General features: G+C 41.0%; 1 protein-coding gene across 1 annotated transcript in view; it reads left to right on the plus strand.

Annotated features, from left to right (window-relative positions):
- The window catches only part of FAM47E (family with sequence similarity 47 member E), a 29,040-nt gene extending 8,378 nt beyond the window's left edge, over nt 1-20,662 (plus strand). Inside the window, exons 4-9 of the mRNA XM_024754095.1 lie at nt 634-761; nt 6,726-6,876; nt 10,821-11,021; nt 15,944-16,099; nt 17,888-17,965; nt 20,338-20,662. Of these exons, the coding sequence (XP_024609863.1) occupies nt 634-761; nt 6,726-6,876; nt 10,821-11,021; nt 15,944-16,099; nt 17,888-17,965; nt 20,338-20,403 (780 nt within the window). The 3' untranslated portion in view covers nt 20,404-20,662. The remainder of the gene's footprint in view (nt 1-633; nt 762-6,725; nt 6,877-10,820; nt 11,022-15,943; nt 16,100-17,887; nt 17,966-20,337) is intronic.
- Nucleotides 20,663-21,711: the final 1,049 nt, after the last annotated feature.

Here is a 21,711-nt window from a genome sequence, read left to right on the forward strand (position 1 = left end):
TCCTTCTGAAGCAGGATCTCTTCTTGTGGTGCTATGATGGCCACCAGCAGCTCTAGATGTAAATTTTACCCAGAAAAACACCACCTGTTTTTGCACGGTTCCAGCAAAATTCCATGACCAAATTGCCCTAGGTCTCACTTGGGTCTTATACCCATTCCTAAGCCAGTCACTGTGGGCCTGATTAACCTGGTCAGCCTGCAGAGTGATGAGTGGTAAGGCCAATTCAGATCACAAGGACTGAGAGTGGAGAGAGACATGATTCTCCAAAGAAAAGTCTAGAGACTGTTACTCATAGGAGGAAGAATGGATGTTGGGCAGTCAAATAAACAGAAATCCTCTAGAGACACTTTTTTTCTGTGGGGCAGTGGGGTCCGGGTGGGTCCAGAGGCACTGTTCCATCTAGAGGAGACAGAACTTCAGTAAAAAGGCCACATAGCTAATGTCTAGGTGATGGACGTTTACCTGCAGCACCCAGCGCTGTATTTGCACTGGAATTGATGAACAGAATTGACCAACTGGAAAGGAAAAGGAAAGGGATGACTAGGTCCATTCTGTTTTAGAATCAAGGGGCACCCTTTTCAGCTCATCTTTCTTTCCTCTAAAGTTGTTTTCTGTTTGTAACTCTTATTAAAGGCGCTGGAAGTGCTGGATCCTGACAGGAAGCTGGAGGACACATGGGGTTATTGTCAGGGCATCCGGAAAAGAATGAAGGAACCCACAAAACTTTTAAAAAAACGTTCTACTCAAGTCTTCCTGGGGCAGTAAGTATCGTTCTTAACCTCTCGCTCATTCCTGTCCCATGATGAAACGTTCTAGTACAGATCTTCCTTGACTTACGGTGGGGTTATGTCTCCATAAACCATGGTAAATGGAAAATACCATAAGTCAAAGATGCATTTAATACATTTAACCTACCAAACATCATAGCATAGCCTAGCCTACCTTAAACGTGCTCAGAACACTTAGACATTAGTCTACAGTTGGGCAAAATCATCTAACACAAAGCTTATTGTATAATAAAGTGTCGAATATCTTATGTCATTAACTGAATACAGCACTGAAGGTGAGAAACAGGATGGTTGTGTGGGTACAGGATGGTTGTAAGTGTATCGGCTGTTTGCCCTTGTGATCACGTGGCTGACGGGGAGCTGTGGTTCGCAGCCCAGCATCACGAGACAGTATCATCACTGCATATCACCGGCCCAGGAAAAGATCCAAATTCAAAATTCAAAGTGCATTTTCTAGCGAATGAACGTTGCTTGCTTTTACTCCACCATGAAGTAGAAAAATTGTAAGTCGAACCATCATAAGTCAGTGACTATCTGTAGTTACCTTCTCAAAGCTTCTCATCTTTAGAATATTTTAGGAATAATTAAGAATCTTGAGAACAATTAAGAGAAGCAAAAGTAACTAAGTTCCTGAGGAGGAGGGAAGGGAGCCTCAGGTCCCGCTCTGAAGAGTGTTTACTTCATAAATGGATGTGAATTAGCCAGCTATGGAGCGAGTACGGGTGTGTCTGCGTGACTCTAGGACAGCTGTCGGAGAAGAAGAAAACTGCAGAAAACCTGATTGACTTTGATAAGCCCACAGTGGCTTGCTGCATTATGTGTGGCAGAAGCCCTTTTATTCAACAGGACTGAGACCAGTAGTTGGTTGAATAACCAACCAACCAAACCAGCCAACCAAGAGGCTAACATAGGGAATTGTAGAAGATGATACTTTAGTACTTGACACATTTTGCTTTACCCTAAAACATAACTGTACATTCACTTGCTAGTCTTTTATTATAAAGTCTTTTTTGGAGTAAGGGTCTGCTGCTTGGAGTTTCCCAGTCATCTTTTTTGCATAAACTACACCAGTAATGCCACCTTCATTGAACCTTTCCAAAGCACTAAGCTTCGTTTTCATAGAAACCTCTCTCTTTCATATCATACTTTTGATTTCCCCTTTCACAAATTATTTAATTTAAAATGTAAGTGCCATGATAAGTATACTTGACACAAACAGATTTGGGATATGCATTTGACTGTTGAAATTGATGAGGTCACTGGCAGGCACTGAAGCGTATGGGTGAACTAGAGGGCAGCCCAGCCACAGCACCCAGGCCACTTACATAGGACCCAGGACCACGGCCAGGGTGTGCGGAAGGGGCCACGGAGAGCTTTGCTAGTCACACGAGGTAGCTACATGGAAGTGGAGTGACAGAGAATCCACTGATTAATTATACATGTTGGTTAGGTGGGGACACGATGTGACAGGAGCCCCACTGTTTTGGCCTCTTAGTGTATCCCTGGTCAGTCTGGGGAGAACAGCTGGGCACACTCCTCTCAGCTCTGCCCTTCTACTGGAAAGCAAGATGGCCCATGGAAGCACGAGTTCTCCTCTCTTCCTTCCTTCTTGAGGGGAGCCGCACCCTGGTCCATGCCACTGCTGCCTGGATGGGACAGTCTGCCCATTTCTGGATTTCAGTTAGCAAGTCCTCTTGGACCTGAACCCAAGTGCTCGAACATGGCTGCCGCCAGTGATAAAGGGGACATTTTGGCTTTTGTCTTTGCTCTTTGTATTATTTTTCAGTGCTTAGAATGTGGGTGGGGAAGAGGGAGGAGTGTTGTAAGTAGGGGGTCCCCTTGGAGACTCCAACAGTGTGGGTCAGTGTGGCCCTGTGAGCATCTTTGAATTCTTGACCCTCAGGGACCACTAGCTCATTCTATTTATGCAAAAAGATCAACAGTACTTATCAGGCACCTACTATGGGTCATGGTCAGTGCTAGGTTCTGAGGACACAGTGGTAAACAAGTTAGGACCCCATCTTCGTGGTGATTGCAGACTGGTGTGGAAGAAAGCATTAAATATCAAGGGCATCGAGTCTTTGTTCACAAAGCTATATGTTTATGAAATATTACTTTTCTTTTCTTTCTATTTATATCTGACACCAAGCCCTCATCCCACTGAGTAGCAAACATTCAGTCGTGGTCATTTTTTGTAGTGTAAGAAAGTGGGATAGGCCTCTAGCAATTGCAGAGGCAATTAAATTGATATTTAATTTCTTTCTGGTTTTGGGAACTCTTTCTTTTCTCAACCCTTTGCTGTTTCTGTCACACTCTATGCATCCACCCCACTCTCCCCATCCCATCTCAACACCTACATAATTACTTCAGTGAGCTTGGGTTTCCACACAATATAAGATCTGTCTTTCACTTAGGCAATTTTCTTGGTCAACCCTGTAAAAATCTCCAGGGCAAGAAATTTCAAGCTAATGGGTTATCTACTTAAGAGGGGAGAAGGTAAAGTATAGAGAAAATGAACAAAATTAATGTGTTAATAAATTGTCATATCACAGAATGAATGTATAATTATATAATGGCGAGGGTTTTTTTTTTGTCAGTGCATTCTCAGTTTCCTATGGCTGCTACACAAAGTAACACAAACTTCATGGCTTAAAAGAATAGAAATTTATTATCTTGCAGTTCTGAAGGCCTGAAGTCAGAAATCAGAATTACTGTGCTGAAATCAAAGTATCTGCAGGTACATGTCCTTCCAGAGGCTCTAGGGAATAATCTATTCCTTGCCTCTTTCAGTTTCTGTAGGCTGCCAGCCTTCCTTGGCTTGTGGCCATATCACTCCATTCTTCAAAGGGCAGCATCTTCACATCTCTCCCTGCCCCGTCTTCACATCACCTTCTCCTCTGTGTGTGTCAAATCTTCCTCTACCTCTCTCCTATAAGGCACTGTGATGGCGTTTAGGGCCCACCCAGATAATCCAGGATAATCTCCCCATCACAAACTCCTTAGTTTAATCATATCTGTAAAGACTCTTTTTCCACATAAAGTAACCTTTGGAGGTTGCAAAGATCAGCACCTGATCTCTTTGGGAGCCGTTAGCAGCCTCCCACATGAGGTAATATCTCCCATCTTTAAAACAACTTTCTTTAACTATATAGTCTCTTCTTTCCTTTAGAGCAGAACTCCTTGAAAGAGGTGTCCATACTCACTTCCTCTTTCATTCTTTCTTGAACGCAGCAGTCAGCACTCCACTGGATCTCCCTTGGGTCAAGGTCACCAATGGCCTCTGTGTTACCTAATCAGTTCTCAGTGATCACCACTTGATGTAACTGTAGCAGCTGACACAATTGATACCATCTTTCTCGAAACACTTCTTCATTTTGTCTCTGGTACATCCTCTTTCTTGGCTCTCCTCCTGCATCATGGCCCTCTCCCCAGTCTTTTGCTCGTCCTTCCTCACCTTCTTTTTAACCTTGAAGTGCATCAGTCCCTGACATCTTCTTTTCTACATGTTATGCAATCTAAGTCACCTCATTCAGGCCGTCTATGTATGGATGTTTAACATTTGCCTTTGAGTGTATAATTGGCATCTCAGACTCGACAAGTCCTAACTGAACTCTTGATTTCTTCCCCAAACCTACACCCGCTTCTGTCTTCTCCGGATCAGTAAATAGTAACTCCATTCTTCCAGTGGCTTTTGAAACAGTGGTTGCAATCTGCCAAAAAATCCTAACGCCTTTACCTTTGAAATATACCTAGAATCTCACCTGTTCTACTACTGTCAGTCTATTCCAAGATACCACCATCTCTTGCCTGGATTATTGGAATAGTTTACTAACTGGTCTCATGGCCTCCACCCAGCCCCCATCCTCTGCCCCAGTCTATTTGTTGCACAATAGCTAAAGTGATTCTGTAAAAAACTTAAGTCATACAATAACAGTCCTGTGCTCAAAATTCTCCAGTTGCCTACTTATTCAGAGTAAAGTCCATAGTCCTTACAGTTGCCTCTCAAGTTCCTTATGATCAGGTTCCCATTATCTCTTCAGGCCTCATCCTCTACTATTATATCCTTTAAGTACTCCTCTCCAGTCGCATTGACCTCTTTGTGTGCCTCATACATGCTTAGCACCAACCTCAGGGCCTTTGCACATGCTTTTCTTGTCTGCCTGGTGTCTGCATTGTTTGATATCTACATGGTTTAATCCCTTTCTTCTTTTGGGTCTCTGCTCAAAGATCACTTTGAGAGAACTTTTCTGTATAAATAAGAGCCCCCTGTCATCACTCTCCATCTTTCCTGCCCTGTTTTATTTTTCTTTATACCACTTATAATCACCTGGTACATATTTGTTTAGCTCTTTCCTATCTGTCTCTCCCTACTCAATTGTAACCTCTGTGAGGACAGGGTCTTAACTTTATTTACAGCTGAATCCAAATGCCTAGAATGGTGCCTGGCACATAGTTGGTGCCTAATAAATATTTGTTGAATGGATGGATGGATGAATTAATATATAGGTGCTATGAATAAAAGGTACAGGGTGCTATGAATAAAATGTGGGCTCTGGGGACAGACTGTGTGAATACCTCCCTGAGGAAGTGGCATGTATGTTGAGACATAATGGGGATGAGGGAATAGAGTTGGCATTGCAGTCAGTTAGAATAACATGTACAAAGGCCCTGTGGCTGGATGGGAGCATGATAACTTCATGGGACTGAGAGGGGGCCGCTATGGTTGGAGCTCAGAGAGTGAGGGAGTGTGTAGTTACAGAAGAATCTGGAGAGATAGGCAAGGAACAGGCCATGAAGAGCCCTGAAAACTGAGTTTAGACTTAGATCTTTACTGGAGGAGTAACAAGAAGCTATTGAACTCAAAAATCTTGTACCTGAATGTCCATAGCAGCATTATTCATTATAGCCAGAGTGGCAACAACTCACATATCCATCAACCAACTGATGATGGATAAACAAAATGTGGTCTCTCCATACAATGGAATATTATTCAGCCATAAAAAAGGAAGAAACTACTGATACATGCAACAGCGTGTACGAAACTTGAAAACATTATGCTAAGTGAAAGAAGTCAGACATAAAAGATCATATATTATATGGTTCCATTCAGATAAAATGCCCAGAATTGGCAAGTCCACAGAGACACAAAGTAGATTAGTGGTTTTTAAGAGCAGAGAGAATGGTGGGGGTGGGGAGATGAACAGTGACTGTTAAAGTTTATGGGCCTTCTTTTTTGGGGTGACGAAGATGTCTCAGAATTAATGGTGATGGTTGCACAACTTTGTAAATATATGAAAGCGACTGTATACTTTGAAATGGTAAATATTAGGGTGTGTGAGTTATATCTCAAGTTTTAAAAAGAAGCTATTGAGGAGGTTTAATCCAGGATGAAGGGTAGCTGCATTTGATAAGACAAGATTTACACTTTGGGAATGGATTAGGGATTAGCAGTTAGGGCCTTAAGAGAAAATGCAGAGACCCCAGCAAGGAGCCTTTTGCAACAGTCCAGAGAAGGAGACAGAGTTAAAATCTACCAGATTTACTAATAGGCTGGAGTTTAGGGCTGAGGGAGAGAGAAGGCAAGGATGTCTCCTGTTTGTCAAGATAGTCTTGACAGATTCCAAGCCCTGTAATTTGTGTTTTTACCTGAAATGGGTCTTAGTAAATGGTACTCATAATTTAAAAAAATTAACTTACAGTGATAAAATTCTATATCAGCTTTAATTGTTCTAAATAAATATGATACACTTGTCTTTATGATATTGATAATGAGAATATGATCTTTGAAAAATATTAACATAGAATTTGTACCAGCTTGCAAGAGCCTGCCTGTTAAACATACTTGCATTATGAGCTCCTCCCCAAGATACTATTTGAAATCCACCTGGATTCATGGCGCTGTATATTGTGATTCTTTGATGATCTCATTAACTTTAGTCCCAAGAAGACTCCTGTGTCACATCCAGGCCAATGGCTTTATGAAGAAAAGAAGCCAAGTGAAACAGAGCTGCTCTGCAATGATGGTCCACTTCTTCATGAAAACGTACGCAAAGGAGTTAGCGACTTCTGCAGCTGGGCTACTAAGTTTGTAAGTTACTGGTAATACTTATAAGTCGAGCTCAAAGTTGCTTTTGTTAAAAAACAGTGTTTGGATATTATCTAAGTCAAATAGGCAAAGTCGTAAAGGAATCTTTTGACTCTCCCACTGTTTAAAATAGAAATGTTTCTTGTAGGTGAAATTTCTGGAAAGTTTGCAAGCTTACAGCCAATGTTTGAATGTTTATTGTTTATATGTACATTGCTGTTGTTTCATATATATTTTTTTTAATTTTTAAATTTTTTTATTATTATAATTTTTAATTAGCTTTTTATTTTGGAATTGTTTTAGATTTACAGAAAAGTTTCAGAAATAGTAAGAAATTTCCCATATTTCTCATGCCCAGTTCCTCCTATTAATAACATCTCCCGTGTTAATAATTAGTATGCTACACTTGAAAAAATTAATGCGCCATTATCAATATATTTTTTTGAATTTTATTTATTTTTTTATACAGCAGGTTCTTATTAGTCATCCATTTTATACACATCAGTGTATACACGTCAATCCCAATCTCCCAATTCATCACACCACCACCCCCACCTCCCGCGGCTTTCCCCACTTGCTGTCCATACGTTTGTTCTCTACATCTGTGTCTCAGTTTCTGCCCTGCAAGCTGGTTCATCTGTAAAATTTTTCTAGGTTCCACATATATGCGTTAATATATGATACTTGTTTTTCCGACTTACTTCACTCTGTATGACAGTCTCTAGATCCATCCACGAACAGGGTTTCTATCTTGTTCCATTGATCTGTATTTCTGTTTTTGTGCCACTACCATATTGTCTTGATTACTGTAGCTTTGTAGTATAGTCTGAACTCAGGGAGTCTGATTCCTCCAGCTCTGTTTTTTTCCCTCAAGACCTCTTTGGCTATTCGGGTTTTTTTGTGTCTCCATACAAGTTTTAAGATTGTTTTGTTCTAGTTCTGTAAAAAATGCTATTGGTAATCTGATAGGGATTTCATTGAATCTGTAGATTGCTTTGGACAGTATAACCATTTTCACAATATTGATTCTTCCAATCCAAGAACATGGTGTATCTCTCCATCTGTTTGAATCATCTTTAATTTCTTTCATCAGTGTCTTATAGTTTTCTGCATACGTGTTTTTGTCTCCCTTGGTAGGTTTATTCCTAGGTATTTTATTCTTTTTGTGGCAAGGGTAAATGGGAGTGTTTCCTTAATTTCTCTTTCAAATTTTTCATCATTAGTGTATAGGAATGCAAGAGATTTCTGTGCATTAATGCTGTATCCTGCAACTTTACCAGATTCATTGATTAGCCCTAGTAGTTTTCTGGTGGCATCTTTAGGAGTCTCTATGTATAGTATTATGTCATCTTCAAACAGTGACAGTTTTACTTCTTCTTTTCCAATTTGGATTCCTTTTATTTCTCTTTCTTCTCTGATTGCTGTGGCTATGACTTCCAAAACTATGTTGAATAATAGTGGTGAGAGTGGACATCCTTGTCTTGTTCCTGATCTTGGAGAAAGGCTTTCAGTTTTTCACCATTGAGAATGATGTTTGCTGTGGGTTTGTCATATATGGCCTTTATTATGTTCAGGTGGGTTCCCCCTATGCCCACTTTCTGGAGAGCTTTTATCATAAATGGGTGTTGAATTTTGTCAAAAGCTTTTTCTGCATCTATTGAGATGATCATATGATTTTTATTCTTCAATTTGTTAATATGGTGTATCACATTGATTGATTTGCACATATTGAAGAATCCTTGCAACCCTGGGGTAAGTTCAACTTGATCATGGTGTATGATCCTTTTAATGTGTTGTTGGATTCTGTTTGCTAGTATTTTGTTGAGGATTTTTGCATCAATGTTCATCAGTGATATTGGTCTGTAATTTTCTTTTTTAGTAGTACCTGTGTCTGGTTTTGGTATTAAGGAGTTGGTGGCCTCATAGAATGAGTTTGGGAGTGTTCCTTCCTCTGAAATTTTTTGGAAGAGTTTGAGAAAGAATGGGTGTTAGCTCTTCTCTAAATGTTTGATAGAATTCACCTGTGAAGCCATCTGGTCCTGGACTTTTGTTTGTTGGAAGATTTTAAATCAGAGTTTCAATTTCAGTGCTTGTGATTGGTCTGTTCATATTTCTATTTCTTCCTGGTTCTTTCTTGGAAGGTTATACTTTTGTAAGAATTTGTCCGTTTCTTCCAGGTTGTCCATTTTATTGGCATAGAGTTGCTTGTCATAGCCTCTTAGGATGCTTTGTATTTTTGCGGTGTCTGTTGTAACTTCTCCTTTTTCATTTCTAATTTTATTGATTTGATTCCTTTCCCTCTTTTCCTTGATGAGTCTGGCTAATGGTTTTGTTTATCTTCTCAAAGAACCATCTTTTATCTTCTCAAAGAACCAGCTTTTAGTTTTATTGATCCTTGCTATTGTTTTCTTTGTTTCTATTTCATTTATTTCTGCTCTGATCTTTATGATTTCTTTCCTTCTACTAACTTTGGGTTTTGTTTGTTCTTCTTTCTCTAGTTCCTTTAGGTGTAAGGTTAGATTGTTTATTTGAGATTTTTCTTGTTTCTTGAGGTAGGCTTGTATAGCTATAAACTTCCCTCTTAGAACTGCTTTTGCCGCATCCTATAGGTTTTGGATCGTCGTGTTTTCATTGTCATTTGTCTCTAGGTATTTTTTGATTTCCTCTTTGATTTCTTCAGGGATCTCTTGGTTATTTAGTAATGTATTGTTTAGCCTCCATATGTTTGTGTTTTTTACGTTTTTTTCCCCTGTAATTGATTTCTAATCTCATAGTGTTGTGGTCAAAAATGATGCTTGATATGATTTCAGTTTTCTTAAATTTACTGAGGCTTGATTTGTGACCCAAGATGTGATCTATCCTGGAGAATGTTCCCTGGGCACTTGAGAAGAAAGTATAATCTGCTGTTTTCAGATGGAATGTCCTATAAATATCAATTAAATCTATGTGGTCTATTGTGTCATTTAAAGCTTCTGTTTCCTTATTTATTTTCTGTTTGGATGATCTGTCCATTGGTCTAAGTGAGGTAAAGTCCCCCACTATTATTGTGTTACTGTTGATTTCCTCTTTTATAGCTGTTAGCAGTTGCCTTATGTATGGCGGTGCTTCTATGTTGGGTGCATATATATTTATAATTGTTATATCTTCTTCTTGGATTGATCCCTTGATCATTATGTAGTGTCTTCCTTCTCTTCCTGGAATGGAGAGGGAGATAGCCTTACAAGTGGAGTTTCTTTAATAAATGTAAATTTCACTTAAAGAGTGACTTCTGCTCCGTTTCTAGATCATTTCCTGTGTTGTCTGCTGTTTCTCAAAATCATCAGCTCAAAATAAGCCTTAAGCCAGAGGCATATTTTGGGGTGCTATATTCTACTATTCTTCAAATCTAAGTTATCTTTCAGCCATATCATAGATCCACGGTCAGTCTACAGATTAGGGGCTCTTAATGTGCCCATCTGTACTCCTGCCAGCTATGGCTGGGGGACGGAAGGCGGGTTTGTTCTGTGCACAAAACATGGCTGACTAAAAGGAGCCCATGGCTTCAGTAGGAGCCCCGAACAGGGCAGCTTCCTGTATAAGGGGCTGTGGGCAGAGCACACACTAACATTTCTAGACATGTCTGGAAAATACCTCTAAAGATGTTACTACTATAAAGTGTTGGAGATGTTTGCTTTTGATCAAACAGACTGGATTTTCCTCAGCACCACTATCTCCCTCAGGACTCACGGCTTCTTGTGGGTCCTAAGTTGTCTCTTAATGCACTGACAAAGCTCTCCAGACCCCAAATACTTCTTGTCTCCTACAAATGGTGACTGAGCACTTTCTACCTCTCCTTTAAACTACCTCTCTCTTCTCCAGCCATGGTCGAATACCTCCTGTAGATTAAAGAAGGAAGAAGGAGCATTTCACCATTTGTCCTTGACTCATGCCCTGTGCTATTCTTCCAGGGGGGCCTGAACATTGATGAGGAGTTCATCCTGAAACAGTTTGACATTGACTATCAGAGCAAACCAAGCTATAATGTGCTCCATACAATGAGACCCAGCCAGGTTCCTCTGGAGCTAAAGAAAAGGATTGGGCTGAATAAACTGCAGGAGCCACAGTTTTTCCAGAAACTACACTCTGAGCAGAGACTTCAGAAACCACAGGTAACTGCCAAAAGGGAGAAGAACTGAGAATCAAAGGAAATTAAATTGTATTCAAATATTAAATGTTCTTGACTTCTGGTACTTCAGAAGGCACTGACCTTTTCCAGTAAAATTCTTGAAATTTTTTTGATGTTTAACATTTGTAAAAAAAATACAATAAATAAACATTTGTTAAATGAATGAATATTTAATACATCTTAAAAAGTCGGTTATACAAACAAGGCAGGCCATTCAGCATTATTGTTAATATCTGAACAGTCATTATTTCCCTCTTTATGTGTTTTATATGTTGAGACAACCTCTTTGTGTGTTTTATATGTTGAAATCTATCTCTTTATGTGTTTTACATGTTGAAATTCTAATAGTCAGTAGAAATATACGTGATTGTTTATTATTGCAAGAGTGAGATGCTGCAGTTAACAGTTGTGAACACTGTGTATGTCCAAAGAATTCTTGAATTTTTATGGCGGTCTTTTCGACCACAGACCATCATTCTTGACCATATGCTTGCCTGATAATTAACAAATCGCTCAGTTTCCCAGCACCAATTTCCTGTGAAGACAGAACAAGGAAGCAGAGATGAGAAAAAACAAGCTATGTTCTAAAGGGAAGTACTATGGGCCCCTGAGTACTTTTCTACACAATGTGTTAGTGCAAATATATATACACAAGTCAAATTGTGCCAGTCCAACAACAGATTTACGTGCCTAAGTGTGGGTGGGAAGTGGGGAGATTATAGAGTTAGTTTCTCTGGAAGTGAAGATAATAATTTCCCTCTGTCTTTTACACATAATCTTTGATACTATATTTCCAATATTTTTGACATACCAACTTTGTCCTTTCATAATTGAACATGATCAGCTGACCTATTTTTACATTCATGCTCTTTTCCGTCTTTGATTCTGTTGCATAAAGTTTATGAAAACTATGCATTCCATCACTAAGTCAGCACTTTAAATTTTCCATTCTCCTCTCATCTTTCTAAAGGGTAAAATGCAGAATGATGCTGGACAGGCAAATTATATCCATGTGGTTCAGGCACATGGGGCCTGAACCACTGCTTGTTCTGAATCTGGGCTGAATGAAATTGCTCAATTCTCTGTATTTACAAATAATTGCACAAATGCTGCTTTATAAAGCATGGTGGTTATTGCCAAAATCGAACTTTTGACTGGCCAATGGAGGGTCACTATGCAAAAGTTCAAATAGATTTCCACGGAGTATCATTTTCCTTCCGCCTGAAGGACTTCCTTTAATAGTTCTAGTGTAGATCTGCTGGCAATGAATTCTTCCACCTTTTCTATGTCTGAAGATATCCTTGTTCTTCCTTCATTTTTAAAGATATTTTTGTGGGTATAGAATTCTAAGGTTCAAAGTTTTTTGTTTGTTTGTTTTTAGTCCTTTAAAAATGTTGCTCCACCGTCCTCTTGGTTGTGTTGCTTCTGACGAGAAATCTTATGTCATCCTTATCTTTGTTTTTCTGGACCTGTTTTTTCTTGGCTGCTTTTAATACTTTCTCTTTGTCACTGGTTTTGAGCGGTGTGATTATTATACACATTGGTGTATATGTCTTCATGTTTCTTGTGTCTGGAAAAGTTTGATCCTTTTGGGTCTTGCTTTTAAGAACTGTTGAGAAGGGTCAAAATAATGTTTAGTCTAGGGCTAACTCCCTACTACCGATGCAAGACCCTTCGTGCGTTCTACCCAGTATCCTGTGAATCTTCGAGTTTCCCAGGAGGGAACAGGCCCTGGCCCTGGCCCTGTGTGCATGCAGGACACTGTTCTCTCTAATCCTTTTGGTTAGTTCTTTCCCAGACCTCAGGTGGTTTCCTCCCAAACATACACAGATGGAGACCCTCTGCAAACCTCTGTAGCTCCCTCTCTGTGCAGCTCTTTCCTTTCTGTTACTCTGGGCTGCACACTTTAGCTGCCTTGGTCTTCCTGGACTCTCAGTTCTGTCTTCTCAACTCAGAAAGTCCACTAGGTTCCTCCTGGGCTCCTTCTCCTGCTCTGTGGCCTGGGAACTCTCTGAAGACAGTGAACTGGGGCAGTTGGGGGGCTTATTCACTTTTTGCCTCTCAGGGATCACTGTCCTTTGCTATTTGATGTCCAGTGTCTTATAAATATATCTATATATCTATATTTCATTTTTTGGTTGTTGCAGGTGGAAGGATAAATCTGGTCCCTATTCCGGGGATGGAATCTCCATCTTTATTTTCTTATTCCACATACTCTCAGGCGTGTTATCCTCTGCTCTTTGATGTTCTTTAAAACTCTGAGCTTTTCGACTACCTTACCTTTGCTCACAGTATTCTCTCTGCCCGACGTGCCCCTCTTCTCATGTCTACACTCTGACATCTTCCTTTAGACACAGGTCAGATGCCAATTCTTCCGTGGAGTTTTCTCCAGGTCCTTCGGCTGACATTAACTTATTCTTCTAATCTCTCACAGCAGTTTGTGCCTCTATTGTAGCATGTTTCTCTTGGCCCTGTATATTCATTCATCCATTTATTTACATTAATTCAACAAACACTTCTGAGCATCTGTTACTATGTGCCGAAAAGTGCTGGGAGCAAATGAAGGACTGTTGCCTGCGTTTAAGGAGCTTACGGTCTAGTGAGGGCAATGGAGAAATGACTATAATGAAATGATGTCATGGTTCATCCGGGTTGTAGAAGAAGTAACCAGTTCCACCAGGCATGGGCTGAGGGTGGGTATGGTTAAGACTTCACAGAAGAAATTATGTTTGTACTGAATCTTGAAAGATCACCAGGTACCCAGCAACCTAACGTATTCCAGAGCTCAAGTTCTTTAGTGGAGCAGTATGTAGATCACGTTCCTCTCCCTTCCTTTCTTTTTTCCTCTCTTTCCTCTCCTACCCTCCTTCCTTTAATTCAGTGGTTCTCAGCCAGGACAATTTTGTCCCCTTCCCCACCCCCACACCCCACCAGGGATATTTGGCAATGTTGGAGATGACGTTTTTGGTTGTCACAATTTGGAGATGCTACTGGCATCTCGTGGGTGGAGACCAGGAATGCTGCCCAACATCTTACAATGCATAGGACAGCACTGCCGCCCCCCACCTCCAGCAAAGAATTATCCAACTCAAAATGTTAATAACGCTGAAGTTAAGAAACCTGATTTTAACCCAACAAATATTTATTGAGCACCTGTTGTGTCCTAAGTATTGTTCTAGATGCCAGGGGCATGTAGCGGGGAACAAGCTCAGAAGCTTACATTTTAGAAGGTGAGAGGTGAGACAACAAACAATCAGAAAAATATACAGCATATCAAGCGGCGATAAGTGCTGTTCAGAAAAATGAGGCAGGGAAAGAAGACAAGCAGTGTTGTGAGGCTTTACAGTTTTTGAACTGGGTGGTCAGGGAACATACAACTGAAAAGATGACCTGAAATAGGTAAGAGAGTGAGCCATGTGGGTGTCTTGGGGAAGAGCATCATGGAGAGGGAACGGTGAGTGCAAAGGCACTGAGGCAGCAGTGTGATAGGTCCTCTAGAAATAGCAAGGAGGTCAGTCTGCTTGGAATGGAGGGAACATAATGCTGAATCCAGCTCTGAGAAGGGATTTCCCTCCCCTCTGCTCTGTCCCATCATCTCTGTTTCAGGCAGGTGTTTCTGGCTTGACTCTAGAATGGCCACACGTTCCACCTCATAGTTTAGATATGAGTGAGGAGGAGGAGGAGCAGGGTCTTTGTGTTTCATGTTTCTTTGTCCCACACAAGCGTTAGACCTCCTTTCATGATGAGACAAGGAGCGGGTATTGCATCACAGCATCAGGCTGTGAACCAGCAGATGCACTCCTGAGGAATGGGAGAAAGAAAGGAAAGACATCTCTTCCTCCCCCTCTTTCTCTCTTCCAATTAAAGAGGCAAGAGGGACTTCCCTGGCGGGCCAGTGGTTGAGACTCCACGCTCCCAATGCCGGGGGCCGGGTTCGATCCCTGGTCAGGGAACTAGATCCCGTACGCTGCAACTAAGAGTTCGCATGCTGCAACTAAAAAGATCCCGCATGCCACAACTGCAGATCCCACACACGGCGGCCATGAAGATCCCACGTGCCGCAATTCAGATGTGGTGCAGCCAAATAAATAAATAAATACATAAATATTTTTTAAAAATTAAAAAATAAAGAGGCAAGAGACTGGTGTTGAATAGCATTTGGATCAAAAGTAGTGAACCACGTACAAAGCTGAGTATAGAGCTGGGCTCACAGAGAGGCTGATAACTTATTGTTTTGGTTGACTGAGTATTGTTGAAGGTCATTACCCTTCATTGAAATATGTGACTCTTACATGAGTTCTAGCTGCTTTACATAGTTCTCTCCTTTAGTCTTCCCAACAACCCTATGGGGTAGATGCTATTATCTCTATTTTACAAATGAAGAATTTAACTAACTTGTCCATGGACTCATAGCTACTAAGTGGGGAAGGCTGGATTTGAGCCCAGGTTTGTCTAAATCCAAAAGCCATGCTTAACTACCACATTATTTTCTCAGTCATGAACTTTTCATGTTACCTTTGTGAATCAAAGCACACTGAAACTTCATAAAATACTTTGGCAAGGAGTAACCATAGATTAAAAATAAATGATACCGGGCTTCCCTGGTGGCGCAGTGATTGAGAGTCCACCTGCTGATGCAGGGGACGCGGGTTCGTGCCCCGGTCCGGGAAGATCCCACATGCTGTGGAGCGGCTGGGCCCGTGAGCCATGGCCGCTGAGCCTGCGCGTCTGGAGCCTGTGCTCCACAAAGGGAGAGGCCACAACAGTGAGAGGCCCGCGTACCGCAAAAAAATAAAAAAATAAAAAAATAAATAAATGATACTGCTTTCATAAGCTAAATCTTAGCTTTATTGAAACGACAAACCAAACAAACCAATGAAATTGGGAATTATGTTATTTCTACAGAGTCCTTATAAACCAAAGTGGGTGAAGATGAGGTACGGAGCATGGTATCTGAACACCAAGTTGTGGAAAAAGCAAAGAGCCGATGAACCTTTGGTTGACCCCAAGATCTTATGTAAAGCTCAAGATGAGAATATGAAAAAGGAGCTCTGGGAACAGGTATGTGTATATGCTGAGACTTGATCATCTGAGCTGAAGGTTGTCTCAGTGCAAATGCCACCTCATACTGAAGTCAGTTCACAAGACATGGGTGCAGTCGTGTGCTGGTAAGGGACACCATGATGACATGGCTGTCTTGCTGGAAACACATGACTTTTGACTATTCTTGATTGAGTTCATTTGGAAGGTGAAATGAGCCTCTCACTGTTGTGGCCTCTCCCGTTGCGGAGCACAGGCTCCGGACGCGCAGGCTCAGCGGCCATGGCTCACGGGCCCAGCCGCTCCGCGGCATGTGGGATCTTCCCGGATCGGGGCACGAACCCGTGTCCCCTGCATCGGCAGGCGGACTCTCAACCACTGCGCCACCAGGGAAGCCCCTTTTGACTATTCTTGATTGAGTTCATTTGGAAGGTGAAATGGTCTTAAAGAACTGAATTACAATGATATAAACTTTGACATCCCAAATTTTAAATTCCAATAAATAAAAGGAAAAGCCAAATGAATGCATGAATACCCCGAAGATGTTGGGACTGGGTCAAATCTTTTTTGATTATCATGCCCTTTGGAGTTAAGATCTAAAATTTGTGGATATGTATTGAGTAGGAAAACACTCCCGTTTCTTCCTCTACCACTCTCAATTCTGGTCAGCAAATGTGTCGGGGGGTTTTCCCCACACCAAGCAATTCTCTAATTCCCTGACACCAGCTGGATGTCCTACAATTTTACTCAATTCTGATACCACCTACCTGGAGAGAGCATCAGATCCCACAGGTTAAGGGCTCAGTCCCACAAAACTGCCCCCACTGCAAATGCCAGTCTCAAGTCCAGGTTGTCACCTGTGCTTCTGACTGACTGGCTATAAATCAGAGGTTCGCACGACACCCTCCTTGAGTTTGATCATCTGCTAGAACAGCTCACAGAACTCAGGAAAACAGTTTACTTCCAATCTAGTAAGATGACCAGTTTATTATAAAGAGGTACACTCCGGAGCAACCAGATGGAGGAGATGCATAGGGTAAGGCATGTGGGGAGGGGCTTGGAGCTTCCTTGCCTTCTCCAGGTACCTTTACATGTTCACCGACTTGGAAGCTCTCCAAACCCCCTCCTTTGGGTTTGTATAGAGGCTTCATTACATTGGTGTCATTGATTACATCATTGGCCATTAGTGATTAATTCAACCTCCAGCTCCTCTCCCCTCCCTGGAGTTGGGGAGGTTCAACTGAAAGTGCCAACCCTCTAATCACGTGGTTGGTTTCCCTGACAACCAGCCCCCATCTAGTAGCTATCTAGGGGCTTTCCAAAAAACACTTCATTAAGATAAATTGCAATGTGGTTGAAAGGGGCTTGTTATGAATAAGGAAAGACTCTCACCGTTGTGGCTCTCATCACTTAGGAAATTCCAAGGGTTTTAAGGCCTCTGTGCCAGGAATGGGAAGAAGACCAAATATCTGTCTCTTATTATAAATCACAGTATCACAATTATTAATCTCAAATAGATTAGATTCCGGACATCCTAGGTCAATAATGATCTAATTGATAAAATGTGTTGCTTATCCTTGATACAAGGGTAAGAAAAAGAACAGAGAAAGGAGAGAAGGTTGGATATCTTTTTGAAAGCCTTTGTATTCATCAACTTCTGAACGTTATTTACACACATATTCCTAAATGAGAAGGAAGTCGTTTAAAATAACATACTTGATAAACGGCTAAGTGCTTTTAATTAGGACAAATAATGAAATCAAGCTTCTGACAGCTGACCAGTTTTTTAAAGTGTGGACCCTCTTTTAGGAGGAGTTACTTGCAGACCTTCATGGAACAGTTGCCTTTAAGGATTTCATTCTGAGCAGGGGCTACAGGATGCCGAGTGTGAGTAAAGGGTCGGAAAGACCTCGGAAAGACCTGCTGAGGGGCTCACAGTCGTTGATGAGAAGGGGTCAGCACCCTGACAAAATCAAAATACTTCTTCTACAGGGACACCCCAGGACTCAGCCCTGGGAGAAGGGGTGTGCTTTCCCCAGACGGGGGCCCACAGATGGGCTTTGGCGTTCTGCTCTTTTCAGGAGCAGACAGGAGCCTGTTTGGCTCCTGCTGTCTCTCTGCTGACTCACCTTCCTTGGGTTTGGCCTTAACGGGGCCAAAGTGAAAGGGATCCATGTGCAGGGTGTGAGCCTGCTACTAAAACAATGAATTCTCCAGGAAGTGTCCAGTCTCCTTCACTTCTACTTCTAAGGAGCCATGCTGGGGTCAGGACGAAGTGGAGCTGGGAGTGGAGCTGGGACTATTATTGTGCTATTTGTGGGGTACATGAGGACGCAGACTAGGGCCAAAGGTCACTTCCCGGACAGCCCTGCAGCCTCTTCTGTCTTTTTCCCACTTTGTCTTTCCCTCTCCCTGAGCTTGTGCTGCTGGTCGTCCCCCCGCCTCCCACGTGGAGGGCTCCCCCTGGGAGGCCACAGATAACAAGAGTGGGGTGGGAGGCTGGCAGAGCGGACCGTTTAGCAGGAGGGCCTGCAGCCTGAAGATCTGTCTCCAGACCAGCCCTGTCACCATGGCAGGAAGCCAGCTGGGCCTGGGGCCCAAGTCGTGGCTGATAAGTTCTGTGTTTGTCCAGAGTCCCCTGTGCTCACGGCCCGTGGAGTCCTTAGGAGGACATGCAGCCAAGACGGTAGAAGTTCCCGGAACTAGGATACTGGATTTCTTTTTTTCTAAGAGCGATAGAACTAACAACAGCTTACACTTACTGGCAAATAGATATATTGACCAATCTCAGATCCAGACTTGTCCAAAGTTAAATCAGGCGATGTGAAGGGAAAGTCTAGAGTACGATAATAGACTAATGGGCTAGAAGATTCCATTCTAGAACTAGGATGAAATCTCTGCAATAGCTTTGAGCAGCAACAGTGGGCCTACATAAGTATATTTTATAGACTTAGATATAAGTATATATCTTACATATAAGATACTTATATATAAGATATAGTTAATATACTTACACACATTTTTGTACTTATGTATTTAGTAACTGCCTCATCTGCATATATGGCCTACATAAGTGTATTTTATATATTTATATGTATAATGTATAAAATATGCTTATATATTTTATATAACATAATTGTATGTATGATTATATATTTATATAATACACACAAAATTATACTTAAGCATAAATATAATTATGTGATATATATGTATACACACACACACACACATACACACACACACACAGACATATATATTCTTCTTGCCAAGGAGATATATGTATATACATATATATCCCTATTTGCTCTTGACATTATAGTGACTCATAGTTTTTTCTTTGGTGGCAAAAGAGGATGTTTTATTTATTTTGATTTGTCCCCTGTTGGTTTAATCCATTCTGTTGCTGAACATTTAGTTCAATTTTGGGCAAAAGGAAGCATGCCTGACTCACTAGTTACTCTTTTAGCTGCATCAACTAAAGAGAGGTGATGCCCCTGGCTATGGCTGAGTCCCCTGAGAACACCTGTCACTCAAAACCCTGGAATATTTTCTCCCTTTATCCTTACATCCTATATCCTCTATTTTATCAGTAGGGTTTCAACTAAAAGGGGGGGGAATCTATGATGGTAAATTATCTATAAAATCATTACTTATTTAAATTTATATGTGAACATTCATTCTCTTTTTACTCCCTTAAATGTCTATGTACACCTTGTATACATACATGTTTATGTACGTTACATGAGCATACATACTTAACATACACATCCCAGTATCTGCTGCTGGATTCACTGCTCTGTGCATCACCTACGGCTTCACTCCCTCGGCTACACAGAAGCCCCAGGCCTTTAATAGCAGAGATGAGCAGCCCAAGGCTGTGCCGAGCTGGCCCGGGCTGGGCTTGGCCACAGAAAAAGTGTGAATTATATCTAGATATTTCTGATGGTGTGCGACTACCTTCCAAAGTCCACCATCTCGCATGGTCTATCATCGACATCAGATTTTGGGTCCTATCAGGATATACATCAGAGTGTAAGACTGTGAATTCGGGTATGGTAGTGGTTGTGACTAGACTGTACAATTTTCGTTTGCCAATTTAAAGGAGTTTCTCTCATCTTTTTTTTTTTTTTTTTTTTTTCTTTGATCAGAGTGTAAGACTGTGAATTCGGGTATGGTAGTGGTTGTGACTAGACTGTACAATTTTCGTTTGCCAATTTAAAAGAGTTTTTCTCATCTTTTTTTTTTTTTTTTTTTAGTTCCTTGAGAAGATGTGTATGAGGAAGGAATGTAAATGTGAATGTAACAAGACTTCTGTAAAATAACTCAAGCATGGAAGAATCCTGGGAAGATGATTAGACAGATTTCATTTACTATATACTTGGCTATTTCTCTCTCTCTTTAAACATTAAACAAAATGTATAATGAATGTCCCACCATGGTTGTACAATTTTGACTTGGCAACATCCATAAAATTTATAACTAACACTTACAAACATTTCAGAATAGTCTTCTGCCTCAGTTAATCAATATTTTATATATTTTATCAACCGTGAGATCAATTTCATATTTGGTATTCTAACATTTTGGTAGCATTGTCAATATTACATAGTTATATCAACTATTTGTAAAAATAAATAAAACCATAAAAAAGCAGAATTGCTCTATTTCATTTTCCCAGAGTATTATTTTCCCTGGTTTTGAGTGAATAGCTCCTTTACTCTTTCTTTACAATATAATTTTCTTTCATTTTGAATTAAGCTTACTGAGGGTTTTTTTGGCATGTTAATCTTGATAATACATGTGTACCTGTAATATAATGTCATGGGTCATAAAGTTTAATGGAAACTCAAGATGACATATTTTTACATTACATTTTTAAAAATTATTTTATTTAACATGTTAATGCTCATGTTAGGAAAATTAGAAAATACAGACTAACAAAAAGAACGTAGAAAATACAAATACTTCCTATAGAGTCAGCAGTAACCACTCTTTACTCATTGGAATGCATCCTTCCAGATCTTTCCCTCTGAAATACACTCTGGATAATTTAATCAAAGCAATTTATTAAAAGGATATCGGATCCCAAAGTTTTATCAGTTATAGTATTTGTCTTCAAATACAGAATCTCTGGGTGATGGATGACCTTTCATCCTCTGGGTCTGTCACGATCCCATTTCAATAATCTGTAGGCTGTAAGTGAGTCTCTACTATACACTCTATGCCTCTGGACACGTTAGGGTGATGGAGTACATGACAGAAGCAATGAACGCATAGTGTCAGCCCATTGCTGTGAAAGGAGTTTCAGTGTTGAGTGGGATACCGTGGTGGTGAATGAGCATACAGGAAGTGTAGAAACGTTGGTGTGGGCAGAAGTTTGTTAAGCAGGAAAGCAAATCCAATTGCAGAATAGGTTGCTGTTCTAGTCAGGCCACTTTCCTCTGACTCCCTTGCTGTTTCAGCTTGTCATACATGCCTGCTTGGTAGCCCATGGGAGCCCCAAAGCCTGAGAGCCCAGAGGAGGCGTCCAGTTCTACCAGGCAGGCTGGGGCAGGATTCTGCCATTCAAGTGCTGAGTCAAGATGGTGTTGGCGGTGGTCTGGAGAGAATTCATTTCTTTCCCTGGACAC

Source organism: Neophocaena asiaeorientalis, unplaced genomic scaffold, assembly GCF_003031525.2.
Source record: "Neophocaena asiaeorientalis asiaeorientalis breed wild unplaced genomic scaffold, Neophocaena_asiaeorientalis_V1.1 scaffold148, whole genome shotgun sequence".
In the NCBI taxonomy this organism is placed as follows: Eukaryota; Metazoa; Chordata; class Mammalia; order Artiodactyla; family Phocoenidae; genus Neophocaena; species Neophocaena asiaeorientalis.